The sequence below is a fragment of the Sceloporus undulatus genome, chromosome 10 (genome assembly GCF_019175285.1).
Source record: "Sceloporus undulatus isolate JIND9_A2432 ecotype Alabama chromosome 10, SceUnd_v1.1, whole genome shotgun sequence".
NCBI lineage: Eukaryota > Metazoa > Chordata > Lepidosauria > Squamata > Phrynosomatidae > Sceloporus > Sceloporus undulatus.
The window spans coordinates 16817729-16833704 of NC_056531.1; the positions used below are offsets into that span (position 1 = coordinate 16817729).

The 15976-nt window shown below is 49.7% G+C and overlaps 1 protein-coding gene across 1 annotated transcript in view; it reads left to right on the forward strand.

Annotated features, from left to right (window-relative positions):
* The window catches only part of LOC121916648 (insulin receptor-like), an 89132-nt gene that overhangs the window by 57998 nt on the left and 15158 nt on the right, over positions 1-15976 (forward strand). Inside the window, 11 exon segments of the mRNA XM_042441955.1 lie at positions 2285-2544; positions 2650-2792; positions 4758-4917; positions 5358-5457; positions 5707-5774; positions 6916-7145; positions 7598-7708; positions 7807-7966; positions 8414-8543; positions 8804-8938; positions 9661-10698. Of these exon segments, the coding sequence (XP_042297889.1) occupies positions 2285-2544; positions 2650-2792; positions 4758-4917; positions 5358-5457; positions 5707-5774; positions 6916-7145; positions 7598-7708; positions 7807-7966; positions 8414-8543; positions 8804-8938; positions 9661-10015 (1852 nt within the window). The 3' untranslated portion in view covers positions 10016-10698.

A 15976-nucleotide genomic window follows, 5' to 3' on the forward strand; every position in this document is an offset into this window, starting at 1 on the left:
TGTTTTGGTTCTTTAATGTGAATTGGCGCGTTACAAACGCCTAAGGGACGTCCTCAGCGGGTCCTAGGTTAAAAGAGGGCATCACTTCTTGGACCCCCCAAGCCTAAATACGTTCTGAGGACGTACAAATGGCGGGCCCCATCTACATGGGGCCGCCATGATGGTGTCCGACACGCGCCGCCTTCAAACGAGGCGGCGCCGGACGTGACGCCCATCTGCCATGCAGGGGCTTAGTGCCCCTTTTGTCGGAGCAGGAAGGAGCCAAGCGGCCCCTTCTCTCCCTCCCTGCCGCCGCGGGGTGTCTTGGGGCTTGAAGCCCCAAGGACCCCCTTTCCAGGCTCCGGGGAAGTGGCCTTTTGCTGCTTCCCGCAGCCTGGAAAGCGGCAGATTGGGACTTCGTGGCTGCCGCTGAGGCCCCGCATCTGGCAGGGAGGGTGGGTGAGGCCGCCGCTTTTCAGCGGTCTGTAAGTCCATTGATATCAGAAAGCCTCTGAGGCAAGGCCAATGTAAATTGCTTTATTTTTACAAACTCATGCACAGTGAGAAAACCAAAGTCCCTTGACCAAGTACACCTTCTAGAAGTACACTTGTGCAAGAGTGTGAAACCACCTTGACATGTTCAATTGCATAGCCATGTGAACCCATGTCAGTTGAAACCCAAGAGTTGTTTGCAATAAGCCTCTAAATATGCAAGAGGCCATCTTAGTAAAGCCATGTTCAATGCCCAAATGTGACTGTTTGGAATGTTAGCACTTAAAGCACACAAAATAAAAATTTAAAAAACCTTGAGGTCTCTGGCCACTCACCACCACCTCCTTCTGCTCCCCCTCCTCCTCTTCCTCCTCCTCCTCCTTCTTCTCCTCCCCCTCCTCCTCTTCTTTCTCCTCTTCCTTCTTCTGTTCCCTCCTCCTCCTCCTCCTGCTCCCCCCTCCTCCTCCTTCTTCTGCTCCCCCTCCTCCTCCTCCTCCTTCTTCTGCTCTCCTCTTCCTCCTCCTCCTCCTCCTCCCCCTCTTCCTCCTCCTCCTCCTCCTCTTTCTGCTCCCCCCTCCTCCTCTTTCTCCTCCTCTTCCTCCTCCTCCTCCTTCTTCTCCTCCCCCTCCTCCATGCACCGCGCGGCCTGGGGGCGAGGCAGAGGAGAAGGAGGTGGGCAGCACGGGGCCGCGTGGGGAGGCAGGGAGGGCAGTGCGGGACCGTGCGGGAAGAGTAGCGGAGTGAGGGGAGGCGGGGAGGGCGGCACGGGGCTTCCCCCTTTGCCTCCTCTGCCCCAGGCTGCGCGGCCCTCCTCTTCCTCCTCCACGCGGTGGAGGAGGAGGAGGAAGGCAACACGGTCGTGCGGCCCAGGAGGAGGTGGAGGAGGAGGCGGCGGTGGTGGCAGGACCAGGCTGGGGCCGTTCCTGCCGCCTCCGCGGGCCACATCGCCCGCAGGCCGGGGGTTGCCGACCCCTGCCTATGAGGAACGACTTAGAGAGCTGAGGATGTTTAGCCTGGAGAAGAAAAAGGTTTAGAGGTGATATGATAGCCCTGTTTAAATATTTGAAGGGATGTCATATTGAGGAAGGAGCAAGTTTGTTTGCTGCTCCAGAGAACAGGACCCAGTGGAGCAATTTATGCAAGCTACAGGAAAAGAGATTCCAGCTCAACATTAGGAGGACCTTTCAGACAGTAAGGGCTGTTTGACAGTGGAACACACTCCTTCCTTGAAGATTATGGTGAAGTCTCCCTCCTTGGAGGTCTTTAGACAGAGGCTGGATGGCCATCTGTTGGGGAGACTTTGATTGAGAGTTCCTGCATGACAGGGTTTGGACCTGATGGCTCTTGTGGTCTCTTCCAACTGTACGATTCTATGAGAGACATCTTAACTGCCCCCTTGGGCTTTTGAAGGCACTGCAAACATATTTAATTGACTGAATCTGGGAACTTCCAGCTGAACCATATTTGAGATGCAGCAATTAGGAACAGCACTGTGTTTCAAAAGAAGAACACTGTGAAAGAAGTGGACAGATAGGGGCACATTTTTTATATTGTTTGCACTGTACTGTTTGGGGGGGATTTTTATTTGACTGTGTAACGTTTGTATGTTTTACTATTGTTGTAAACCATTGTGATCAAGGGAATAGCAGTATACAAATAAAGATTCATTCATTCATTCACATGTACACACACAGAGACACTTTGTAATATCTGGGTCAGGAGTGATTCAGTGGTGCAGAGCTTGGGGAAAGCCAGGACTTTGTCTGTGGCACCATCCTCCCTCAAACCTCTCTGGCATGGCACTTTCCCACAGGCCCATGAGGAGACGAAGGGATGTTGGCAGCGTAGCAAATGGTACCGTGGTTCCTGCCACCACCCTGGGCTTGGCAAATGCCTCCACTGTGGCGGCTGAAGAGCCCAGTCCCTTCGTGATGGTGGTCCTGAAGGAGTCGGTGGTCATCTCTGACCTGCGGCACTTCACGGGCTACCGGATTGAGATCCAGGCCTGTAACCGGGAAGCCCCTACGGAATGCAGCGTCTCCACCTACGTCAGTGCCAGGACCATGCCAGAAGGTGAGGCAGAGGTTTCTCAATCCCATTGGTGTCAGGGTAGGAAGAGGGCGTAGCCCAAGCAGCCCCAAGTGATGTTTTGTCCTCTCTGGTCTGTGTTGTAACTAGCAAAAGCAGACGACATTGTTGGGCCTGTCGCTCATGAGCTGGTAGACAAGAGCACTGTACACTTGAGATGGCAGGAGCCCCAAGAGCCCAATGGACTCATCATCCTCTATGAGGTGAACTACGGACGCCTTGTCGAATCTGAGGTACGTATCATTCCCATCCCTCCAGAAGGTTTCACTCTCTCTATGGTGACTGAAGGGGGGGTTCATGGCCATTAATGCTTCTCAGTAGCCTTGCAGGGAGGACGGTGGAAAGCACAACTGATTTTTCCTAGTGAAGACACAGTTGTGTGTGTGTTTGATGCATATGAGGTGTCTATCGCTCACAGCCTGCAATCACAGCTCAGGCCAAGGTGCTGTAAGGACCAAGGAGAAAAGGCCCCATGCATCTTCATGGTCTCTCTGCACATACTCAGACACTCTCGGCCCCCTCCAGAGTTTGTGTTCAGACAGTGGCCCTGCCCTCTCTCTGTACCACTACACCAGGGGTAGGCAACCTTTTTGAGCCGGGGGTCGGGTTGCTGTCCCTCAGACAACTGGGGGGGCCGAAGCCAAAAAATAAATAAGTAAATAATTTTTTTAAAAATTAAATAAATACCTCAACCCGGGACAAATGTAGGACAAAATTTTCAAATGGTGGACACTTTTTTTAAAAAGTGGAGGACACGTGAAAAAATTTGCTGATTTTTTAAAAAATGTTAATATAAATGCATGTTTCTGAGGCTTCTATAGACAATTGCCCCTGCGCGTGAGAGGCCAAAGGCCCCGGTGGCAATCAGTGGTAGGACCGGGCTGGGGCCGGTCCCAAGGCCTCTCCGGCCCGCGGGCCGCAGGTTGCCTACCCCTGCACTACACAAAGCATCTTCCTGCTCTTTATTTCCATTCTGCTCTGTCTACCTCAGTACAGTCTTCTCTTGTTTTTCATCCTGTATGCTTATTAATTCTTAGTCAAGTTTCCTTTATTCCTATTGCCATGAGTTGGGATCCCATCAGATGAACAGACACTCCTCGGCCTAGGCAGAGATCACACAGAGTCCATTTGTATTCTCACAGCCAAACTTCTCCTCAAGCAAAGAGGAACCAAGAGACTTTGCTGTTGGAAGGGCTCCCAAAGGGGCTATACTTGCCAGAAGACAATTGCATGGTTTTATTCAGGCATCCTCAACCACATCCCCTCCTTGGTGAAGCCTTACAGAGCAAATGTATGTGGGAAACCCATTCAGCTGCAGCAGAGGAGGAAAGTTGCAAGTCAGATGCCATGGCATGTGAGTCTACCTTTTCCAGTGCTTTAGCCTTAGTTGTATCCAGATAGGTGGGTATGCAGCAGCAGTTGCCCTATCTTGACCAATTACTGGAAGTTTCACAATTGTCCAGGTACCAGAGGCATCAGCAGCAACACCCTCCCCCCCCCCCAACTGAGCCTCTCCTTCCTCAGCTCCAGTCCTCCACAGTCAACACTTTGTCCAGGTCTTCTTTAAGTGGAGAATGGCATTGTTCTTCTTTGCATTTGCTCTGTGAGGCTTCAGCAAGGAGGAGATGTCATATGGAGTGGATACTGCTCTGGTCACTTTGGTCAATGATCTCCATCGGTGCATCATCATCTTTTTTCATCATCTTCTGCTTTGAATGGGACGTTAAAGGGTAGGAAGATCGTTCATGTAGCTGTAGGGTATGTGGGTGAGGTCGCTGCCAGGATGCAAGCTCTAGAACATTTCAAGAACAGTTGGGCACATGCAGAGTAACAATCATTGGGGTGAGTTCAGAGACGACCAGTTGAAGAGCCACCTTTAATATGTCAGCAAACTGTTATTGTTGTTCCTGATGTGCTTTTATAAGACAACGCCATTCAAGTTTTGTGGTCTCCAAAGTAAAGGATTACTAGTGACCTGTTTCCTGAGATCAGTAGCTCTACTTTGGGGCCAGGCCTTTGCCATTGTTCTGGACCGAGGCATCCTGCCAGGTTGGCTTTAATTCCTCTTTCCTGGCCTGGAAAGGCACTTCATGTTGCCACAACCACCATCACACATACATACACACATTGCACTTTCACTCGGTTGTCTGTTTTAGGAAATAATTGTGTTGTTTTTGTTGCTGCTCTTCTGCCTTCAGGAACAACACTACTGTGTCTCTCGCCGGCATTTCTCCATTGACCAGGGCTGCAAGCTGAAGGCGCTGCAACCTGGGAACTACAGCGCACGTGTCCGAGCCACCTCATTGGCAGGCAACGGGTCCTGGACGGAGCCTGTGTACTTCTTTGTTCCTGATTACCGTAAGAGAAGCCACTTCCTAGCACTTGATGTCCCTGTTTCTCTTAAGAGGGGGGCGGGGGCGGGAAGAAGGGGCTGGGAAGGTTGGAGGAGTTTGGGGATGGAAGCACTAGGTTTTGCATGCCTGATGGTAATCCTGGAAAGAATCATTGGTGAGAGACACAGCGCATATGGGGGCATTTGGGGAGCTGGGAAAGGCACAGCATCTCCTCCAGGATGAGACCAGTCCCCCATGGCTATTGTGGTGGCTGGAAAGCAGCTCCCAGGTGACATCTGAAAGACCAGCCAGTTCTGTTTGTCAGAATAAGCTTTTCAGCAGTTTGTGAGCATCACTTCTGGGCGTGGCACATAGCCTCAATTGGCAGACGGTTGTCTATCATGTTTTGGGAAAGGGCTCTGCTCTCCTGCCTGACCCTGTCTTGCCTCTCTTCCCCAACTCCAGTGAACGTTCCCCCCAGCCTTGTGAGCATTATCGTCCCAATCGTTTTTGTCATCATCTTCATCATGCTTCTTGGTGGCACATATGTTTTCATCAGAAAAAGGTAAGTGTCTCAGCTGTCACCATAATCATGGCTGTAGGGCCACTTACAACAGCACAATTTGAAGCAACAGTCACACAGTTGCCCATAACACACTCAGGTGTTTTGAACTTGAACCAAGAAGCTGCAGGCAGGGAGGGTGGAGGTCAGGGGAGATAATTCCTTCTAACTAACTTGTACAACAAAGCAGTTTGCCTGTAGCTGAAAACATTTTGTTTGAAGCGACTCTTGTTCTTACTTCCCCTTCCTCAGGCAAACAGAAGGACCGACGGGGCCGCTCTATGCATCTTCCAACCCTGAGTATCTCAGCGCCAGCGATGGTATGAGACGCCCTGTGTCCACTAAGAGCACTAATTTGTTGGCACTTTTTGAAAATTATTCTTGCTCCCAGGAGTTAAGGACCCATTTAGGGGGAAATTTGTCCTATCCATGGTTGTTGAATTTTTGCAGCCTATTCTCATCTTTCTCTGAAGCAGCAGTGATGGGGGATTTCTGGCCCATGCAGGCCTCTGTCAAATCCCTGGACAGTAGTCATAAAAATTTAAGGGCATATGAAGGGGAATGTGAAGCTTGTCCTTGACGTTTGTTGGCTGACAGTATGACTCCCTGGTCAAAAAGGGCTCCCCACGCCAGCCAGAGAGAGCAGATTTAAACTTTGAGAGTCATCTGTGATTAGACTTCCACCACTCAGGGTTTGGGGGGCTCTGTGTAATGGAGATCATGCAGCCTTCCAGAAATGATTGGACTTCAAGTCCCTGCAGCCTTAATCAGCATGGCCAATGGTGAGGAATGCCAAAAGCACCTGGAAGGCCCTTGGGTAGCTTTTCCAGCAGGCCTGAGGCTGGCCACCTGCTTCCCTTTTCATGTGTCTTCATTTGGGGCACTGGCCGAGCACTGAAAGAGTGAAGGAAAGGAGCCAGAGAGAAGAAGGATAGAAGAGCGGATGAGAAAGCTTGTGGACTCTAAGCTTGGTGAGCACAGAAAACGAGGGAACAAGAGCCGAGTCTTCCTTGTGCCAGGAAAAAGAGATGGATTTCCTGATGGTTGGGGCCAACAGAGTGCCAGAAAGGTGGCTGGCCAGGAGGAGGCCTGGGCATGTTCTGAAGGCTAAATTTACATCGCTGCTATCTGGGCAGTTGGTAGAATAGAACTCTGCCCAGCTATGATAGAGACAAGTTGTGGAAGAAGCGAGGGGGGAGGGGTATTCCATTTCTTTCATTGAGACTTCTTCAGGGCACTCTGACACGAGAACAAACGAGGTCTAGTTGTAACATAGTGGAGTCCCATATTTGTTTGAAGGAAAATCGTTCAGTACGGAAAAAGGTTCCGAGAGTTCTTGAACCTGCCAGCCCAGGCTTGCAGTGGGGACCTAGACCTCCTTTTCTGTTGGAAGCTAAGCTGCACAGTAATCTCCTTCCCAACTGATTTAACATGTGTACTTCTTGGTTCTCTGCCCTGCAGTGTACATCCCTGATGAGTGGGAAGTCCCTCGGGAGAAGATTGCCCTCCTGCAGGAGCTGGGCCAGGGGTCCTTCGGCATGGTCTATGAGGGTGTTGCCAAAGACATCATCAAGGGGGAGGCTGAGACCCGGGTGGCAGTCAAGACCGTGAATGAGTCAGCCAGTCTGCGGGAGCGCATTGAGTTCCTCAACGAAGCCTCTGTCATGAAAGGCTTCAGCTGTCACCATGTGGTGAGGAGGAAGGGGAGTGGGAGGGGGCCAAGGAACTTGTCTTTGGGGGAGCTACTTGCCTGCAATTCTAAAGCCCTGAAGAAGTATAAAAGGTGTGGGTCTCTTGTGGAACCTGTGTACTAGCAGGTAGCACAATGGAGTCTTGAGATCCTTTGGAACCTGGACAGTGACCAGGGAAGGAGTTGTGACAACGGCCCATTTTGCTTTGCAAATGGATGTCCTCAGGTGGAACCAGTTTTAAAGGGGGAACAGAGCAGTGGAAGGCATATAAGTCCCTCCAAAGTTAGCAAGGTGGGCCAAGTGGCGTAGGAGAGCCCCCACTGGATTGGTACTTTTGGGATTATTCTGTCCTGCAGCAGCCCCAGGGTCAGGGGAATTGTATTTTGCTCCTCCAGCCATGCTGCAAATAAACAGGCTCTTTCTCTCTTCCCTGTCTTCGTCCTTTTTGTTAGGTCCGCCTCTTAGGGGTGGTGTCCAAAGGGCAGCCCACACTAGTGGTCATGGAGCTGATGGCCAACGGAGACCTAAAAAGCTACTTGAGGTCCTTGCGCCCGGATGCAGAGGTAACAGCTCGGGATTGGAGTGGGGAGAGGTCAGGGCCCAGGGAAGACAGCTGGGTGCCCAAAGGCCCATGGCCTGGCTGACATTCTTGGCTTTTCAGAACAACCCTGGCTGCCCACCCCCAACCCTCCAAGAGATGATCCAGATGGCTGCAGAAATTGCCGACGGCATGGCTTACCTCAATGCCAAGAAGTTTGTCCACAGAGACCTGGCAGCCCGGAACTGCATGGTAGCGGAAGACTTTACTGTCAAAATTGGAGGTATGGCAGAGGTCCCTCTTTCTGAAGAGGCATGGTGTCATGTGATAAGTCCCAAACAAAGGCACTGTTAACTGTTGCAATTGCAAATTACCTAGCCCATGTGATAAAGCTTTGTGTTGTATTGTTAATAATTCCTTTTAAAAAGAGGGTGGCCCCTTCCCTGTCCTCTCCAGCAGAAGCTTGTACTCTTATTTTCCCAGTGAACAAACATCTGACTCTGTGAAGTCGAAGGCTTTCATGGCTGGCATCCATAGTTTTTTGTGGGTTTTTTGGGGGGGCTATGTGGCCATGTTCTAGAAGAGTTTCTTCCTGACGCTTCACCAGCATCTGTGGCTGGCATCTTCAGAGAAACAGATGTTGGCGAATCGTCAGGAAGAAACTCTTCTAGAACATGGCCACATAGCCCAAAAAACCCACAAAAAACTATCTGACTCTCTATTTCCTCAGACTTCGGCATGACCAGAGACATCTATGAGACAGACTACTACCGCAAAGGAGGGAAGGGCTTGCTGCCAGTGAGGTGGATGGCCCCGGAGTCCCTGAAGGATGGTGTCTTCACAGCCTACTCTGATGTGTGGTAAGCTGGGAGGAAGGTGCCCCTGTCCCATGATCATCATACCCACTCTCCAGGGGTGTGGGAGGGGAGGCTTGTGGCCCCATGTAGCTGCTCTCTCCTGGGATTTCCTGGCCATTCTGAGTAACACAGTCATGGCTTTTAGTGGAGCCCACTCTGAGCAGTGGGGCCTCTGGATGGGAGAGTATTGGGCTTTGGTGAGCGAGTGGCCAGAGATGTCTTTTTTGTGCCTGAGCCACATTCTCCCCTCTTTCCCCTACCAGGTCTTTTGGCGTCGTTCTTTGGGAAATCAGTGGTTTAGCAGAGCAGCCATACCAGGGACTCTCCAATGAGCAAGTCCTGAAGTTCATCATGGATGGCGGTTGTCTAGAGCAACCCGAAAACTGTGCAGAGCGGCTGTAAGTATCACAGGAGTGGAGCCCACCTTGAGCAGTAGGGTTTCTGGATGGGACAGGACTGCAGCCACATGGCTTGAGGAGAGAAGGTGGGGAGTTCACTGTGCCTGAAGGGAAAGCATGCACACTGTGTTGCTGGTATGAAGGGTGCAAATAGGAAGTGTGTGAAGTGACCATAGTTCTTCCCAGCTGTTGAGTCACCTGTTTCAGGAACTCCTGCTGTTTGGAGCAGCTGGCAGGACAGGAAAACAGTTGTGAAAATGCATTTGTAGCCAGTTAAACAATAGTGTTTAGGATGTGTTTGTTTCATCTATGGCTTGTTTTCCAACCAAGGCAGATGCCAGTTAGAATCTATACAGCTGGAGGGAGGTGGAGGTACTGAGGCAGGCAGTCTTTAGCTGCTGGCAGGACAGTTTTGTTCCAGGTTGTTTCCTCCCAAGGGCACTGAGGAAGGAATTAGAAACTGGCTGAGGGCAAAGATGGTTCCTCCTGTGGTGGACATGGGTGTGAGTTTGGTATCAGGATTCCAGTGCTGTGGCCCTGAACATGTGCTAGCTAATTTTTCCCAAGTAACTTTCCCAAGCTCTGTGGTACTGCAAACCAAATTCCAGAGGAGAGCTGAAGAGGGACAGTGCGGAGACTGTGAGGATGGAGAGGAAGCCAGGAGCTCCGTATTAAGCTAATGGGGTTGTGTTGTGTGTCTCTGTGTCCATGTGTCATTGCAGCCACAGCCTGATGCAGATGTGCTGGCAGTACAACCCCAAGATGCGCCCCTCATTCACAGAGATCATTGAGATGCTGAAGGAAGACCTCCACCCCTCCTTCCGAGAGGTCTCGTTCTTCTACAGTGAAGAGAACAAACCACCCGAAACAGAGGAGTATGAGCTGGACTTTGAGAACATGGAGAGCATCCCGCTGGACCCAGCCTCCTACTCACAGCGGGACGAAATTCTGGGGCAGGACAGCATCCCCTCGGTGGGCCTGAAAGGGAACTACGAGGAGTACATCCCTTACACCCACATGAATGGGGGCAAGAAGAATGGGCGGATCCTTTCCATGCCCCGCTCGAGCCCTTCCTAACAGCAGCCGCCCACCGGGCTGTCTTTCTTTCTCTACACAAATCTCAGGACTTGCAGTATTGCTGACGAAGCATACGGAGATATATGGACTTGCTTTCTTTTCAGATTTTTAATCATCAGAAGATTAAAATGGACACAGAGGCAGGATTGGGGAGGGGGACAATGTCTCCTCGCATGCTTCTGTTTTGTGTGTTTTTCTTGGGTGCAAAAGCTGACTCACTGTCAGCTGGCTTTTTGTCGGTGAAACACAAATGAACAATTCTGTGGCTGCTGATTTCTTCCTTCACACTACACTGTGCCCGAGAGACATGGGGACCGTGCAAAGGAGGAAGGATTTCCACCCGCCTCAGCCTTTGCCTGGTTAGAGGGAACCTTCTGGGCACCTCTGCCCTGGCAAGAGGGAAGGGAGCCCCATGCTGGAACGTCCCCCAGCACAACCGAAAGTCGTTCTCCTTCCCTTGCCTCTTCAGAACTGGGAGTTCTGGTCTCTCTTCTTTCTGAAAGGCTGAAGGATCTTCAAGATGTGTCAAACACGGACTCTCTCTCTCTCTTCCCTCTGATTTGACCAACAGTTGCTGCTTTTCTTTTTAATGGGTTAAGCCGTGTGTGTGCGCGTATGTATGTGATTTTAGTGTGTGTGTAGACACATGCACATACACAGATAAACCACACACACACACGGAGGTGTAAGTGAAAATTGAGTGAGTCTTTTTTGTACATAACAGTTTTATCTCTGCTGCAGAGTGTGTGTGTTGCTCCCGTCTTTGCCCGATCTCCACACCTGCCCCACAAACTCCTCCGGCATGAATGAATTCTGAATAGATTATTTTTATATGGAAGAATTCTTGGGGGGATGGGATTCCCTGCGCCCCTCTCCCCTATGCGATTCAGCAAAGCGAGGTAGCCAAACAGTAGCCAACCTCTTCCTCTGCTTCAGGGTTTTGTGCCAGGGCTTTTGGGACTAAGCAAGGAGGTTGCCATTGCCCCCTACCCTCCTCACCCTCTTTCCTCAAGATTCTCAAGGTCCAACTGGTGACCATTATGTGTCAGTCTGTCTGTGTGTACATTTATCTGTGTGTGTTTGTGTGTGTGTGTGTGTGTGTGTGTGTGTGTGTGTGTGTGTTTTGACATATTTAAATCTTAGCCAGCAAGTCTCCCTATAAATTATTGACACCTTCCTGGAACCATATTTAGTTTAGACTCCTTCAAGGAGAATGTTGCTTGCCAGCTCCCTTTCTTAGTCTTCAAAACCAGCCTTAGAAAGCCTCTAAGCTGAATTTTGGCAAGTGTTAACTACTGGGAGGTGGTAATGCACAAAACCTGTACTTTTAACATTCAGATAACAGTGCTGCGTGTGCGTGCATGTGCTTCTGTTTAATTTTTAAAGCTAGCTCGCTTGCATTCCCTCATATATATATATATATATACACACACACACATTGTTGCACAAATCCCAAAACATTTGGCTGCTGGAGGTAAAACCTTTGGACAGGCAAATAACATCAGCTTACAGCTCAGAAAGTGGTCAAAACTTCCTCCTACATTAACTCATTCAGCCAGTTTCTTTTCTTCTCCCCCTGCCTCATTTTCCTTTCTTTTTATGCCTTTTTGGGTGTCATGTGCAGACAGTGCCAGGGAAAAATCTGCCTAGGGCTTTAAAAAATTCTTTTTTTTTTACCACAACTCCAAGAATGCCTCACCCCAGAATTTCTTTTGGAGAGTTTTGGGAGTCTCAGTCCAGAAGTGGCCTTATTTTTCCCCAAGCACTGTCTGTTCCTCTCCATTTCTTGAAGGATACTGAGATGTGCGCTGTGAACGTTGAGCTTCTTCCACAACAGTCCACTGGTAGGCAACCCTGCATGGACCCCATTAAAATCAGTAAGAGCTGTACTAGCCACCGCCACTGTCCTGACAGGTTTTTTGGGACAGATTTTGCTTTGGCTGCTTCTGAGAGAGCAAGAATTTGAGGACTCCTCTAAATCAGACACCCAGAAGCCCCCCCCTTCCCCCATAAGAAGCTCCGAGGTAACAGAGAATGAGAGGGATGCAACAAAAAAAAACCTCCCTAGACATGTGGGACAATTTAACCCCCCCACACACATGCACACCCACGAACATGGGAGGATATGAGCTCCTTGGCCCCCTTCCTTTGCCCCTCCAAAGGGCCCTTGCTTTTCACATGCTGCAAGGTAGCTTCATTCATCTGCCAAGACCAAGGCCTCACCAAAACGCCTTTATCTCTTGTGTCTTTTCCTGTCTTCTGAATAAGCTTTTAAAAAATTAGTTCCGTATAATGAGAATCGTTGCTAAAGGGGGTGAGGTGGGAGACGGCTGCAGAAGGATCTTATTTTCTTGATAGAAAAGCTAACACATGTGCTTTGTTAAAAAAAATGTATAGATTTTAAAGAGAGAGAAAAGCCACGCTCATAAGGGGCCTTGGCAGTCTTTCTCCGTCTCCCTTTGGCACCTCATCTGAAATGCTTTAATTTCTATTTTTAATTTGCTTTTTTGAGTCTGAATGGACAGATGTGAATTTGTGGGCAGGAATGCAAAACTGGCTCTCTCCTAGACTGGTGAGGAGCCCCGTACGGGTGCCTTCCATTTGGCAGGGGCATCTGGGGAGAAGAACGGATGTGGTGTGTGCCGTTTGCCATGCACTTAGGACACCAGGAAAAGGTGGCTGGGCAGAATGGCCACATCTCGTGTCCCCAGACATTTGTTGAGGAGGCTGCAGCAAACAAACATGCCACTGTCTAAGAATGGCATGTTTTCTCAGCACCAAGCTGGCTCCTTTTCCTTGGCAAAACAGCCTTTCCATCCCACCCAACCACAGCCTTGTGGGGTGGGGGCTTTTGGCAGCAGTTCTGTGTGCTTCTTTCTGGAAGGGGACTGCAGGCCAGAAGCACTTTACCTCTTTGTCTCCTTAGAGAATTCAGGCTGCTGGTATGCTTAGCCAGTTCTTTCCCTTCCAGGCCACTCTGTGGGCAACAGAGGTTTGAAGGTGATGGGAAGAGGCCCACGGACTCCTCTTGCCTCTGGTCATCTGAAGCAAAGTCACTTCTAGATATCCACCGTCTCTTGTGGGAGCTCGACTTTTAACCTAGGTTGGGCTTTGAATTTTTAAATGTTTGGCAGAAGGGGGTAACAATCTGCTGCAGAGCCATTTTGGCACGCTTGGCCATGTGGATCCTCTCCCCCTTTTCACTCACTGTTTTGGCAAAGCTGCAAGTGAGGACCTTTGCCTTCCAGTTCATTGGCCTTAATGCCTCTTTTGTGCACATGCACATATCCTGGTAGCCTGGTAAGGGCATGTCCCATGTGAGGCGAGCAGTCCAGCAGGAGGGGGGCTGCTCTTGGTCTGGGACCCCCAGGTAGGCCAGATCTTTTGGGGAGAAAAAGAAGACCCTTTTCTCTGAGGTGGCTACTTGGATTGGCCCTCCCATTATGCTCATGTGTGGGATGCATGCTTATAGCGATACCCTTTTGGCCATGTGTGCCTCTTTCAGCTCAGTAACCATGTGCCCTGCCGATGCAAGAAAAGTGCTGGGTTTTTTGTGCCTTATCCCTCTCCAACTCCCACCTTGGGTGGTCAAGAGACCTAAAGGCCAGTTCTGGTCAGTAAGATTTAATTTGGTTTTTCACCAAGCTCTGTCCTGTGACTTTCATGGAAGTTTCAATCTGTATTGAAGGTTTTGGTTCCACATTTAGGCATCTGCTGGGTGTTTTGGTTATCGGTTCCTGTGGTCCCTGCGAAATCCCAAAACAATATGGCCTCCGCTAGATTCCCCCCCCCTCGCTCTTCCCTGGCATTTGCTCCCAGCTGTTACTTTTATCCCAGCCATCCAAAGCCTGAAGGACTTCTTGATCTCTGAGACTTTTTCAGGTGTACAGTTGATGTTGATTATGTCGTCCACAATTGCTTTATTAGGATTGTGTGACTGTTGTTTTTGCAATTATTATTTATGGTTGAAACATGGCTCCGTAATTCAAGTGGTCATAGAAAATGCCAAAATCTTACCCAACTGCCAGGTGCTGAGGGAGGGGTCTTGATGCCAGGGGTCATGCTTTTCTTCTTTGGAGAGTAGTGATGCCATGGGGTTTGGAGGTTTTGGAGGAAGGGAATGATGGGGGGGGGGACCAGGATGATGCCCACAGCCCCTTGCAAGCCATTGGGCTACCAATGCAGAGAAAAAAACTTTGCCATGCCCCTGAGTGCCTGGGCACTGACTGCCCCTTCTCCCATCATGTGCCCACTTTGCTGCTCATTTGTGTGTTCAGAGAGTCTCAGCATGGAGGGGAGGGAGGGAGGGGGGTTTGCAGCAAAACCAGAAAAAAAGATACCTCTTCTTTCCAAGTAATGGATCAACATAATGTGCCATGGTTTTGTTTTCAGAAGGGGGGAGGAGTGAAATGAATCAATAGTAGACCCACTTGATTTTTTCTAGTGCTTTTCATATAAAAGAGCCAAGCAGTGATGTGTTCAGAGAGTATCTTTGAATATAAAGTGGAAAACTTGCTGTATGTAAAATATTGAACAATTAACTGTTTATAATAGAGAAGAAAATTCTGAATAAATTATCCAGTAATATTCTCAGAGCTGAATGTCTGCCTTTTGTTGGTTCTGTTGGTTCTTCATTGCTTTCAGCAGAAAAGGAAAACCTCGGGGTCCACAGCAGCATCTCCTTGGAGGCAAAGGCCCTTTTCCTGGCGCATGGAAAGTCATGGACAGTAATCCATTCCTATTCCTTAGAACAGCATTTGGTGGCAGGTAATGGCTGTTCTGAATCTTCCGTGTCTAAAGAGGCGTTCCCCCTGGTTTCCCATTGCTTTCTGATCACTTTGGGGGGAAATAGGATTAACCAAAGGAGGGCATAATATTTTGGAAGAAGCCTCTGAATATGCTTTTTTAAAGGGACTTTGCAAAAGTGACTACTGGTCATGCCAGTAGAGTAACCGTATTCCCTCTCATTACTTTCCTTTTGAAATGTGGATTCTTTTCTGCCCTTGCCAACCAAAATGTGGTTAGTTATGTTGTAGCTGAGGAATGGCTGAGGGAGTTGAGGAAGTTGAGCCAAGAGACTGCAGAGAAAAGATGAGACAATACAGCTGTCTTTCATATCTGAAATGCTGCCTTCATGTGGAAGAAGGGGAGGAGTTTATTTTCTTCTTCGTGGTCTCTGCGAATCACACAAATGGGTTATTCTGCGCCTGCGCAGCAATGTTCGGAAACTTCTGGAATCTCTGGGCAGAATGTAAAGTAACTTTCTGCAACTTTTTGGCGGTAACTCCGCCCATCCCTATATAAAGCCCCTAGCAGCCCGCTCTTCCTCAGTTCCTTCATTCCGCCGTGCAAAGCAGCTCGAGGAACTTCTCAGCTCTATTCACGGATTGAATCTCTGGACTCTTGACCATCGGCCATTCTTACTGACCACTCTAACGGACTTCACCTATTGTTTCCAACGGCTTCAAACGACACTGTACGGATTGACTCGGACCGGTAACGACTACGTTTTGATTCCCCCCCCTTCGGACCTTTCCCAATGGCGTCCTTCAAGAGGTGCTCCAACTGTGGGGTCAAGATCCCCATTTCAGATGGACACGACAAGTGTGTCCTGTGTCTGGGGGAGACACACATCCCGAGTGCTTGCATCCATTGCAAGGCCATGACATCCCAGGCCTTGAAGAACCGGGACCAGAAGCTGAAGGCCTCCCTGTACGAGAAGGCTTTTCAGCCCACCACCTCTTCGAGGGAACCAGCTTCTTCTTCGTGGTCTCTGCGAATCATACAAATGGGTTTCACTGCGCCTGCGCAGTGCTGCTCGGAACCTACTGGAATCACTGGGCAGAGTTAACTCTGCAACATATTGAAACTTTTTGGCGGTAACTCCGCCCACCCGTTATAAGGCCCCTGCCTCCCCGCTCTTTCCCCAGTTCCTTTTTTCCGCCGCGCTAGCTGCTTCAG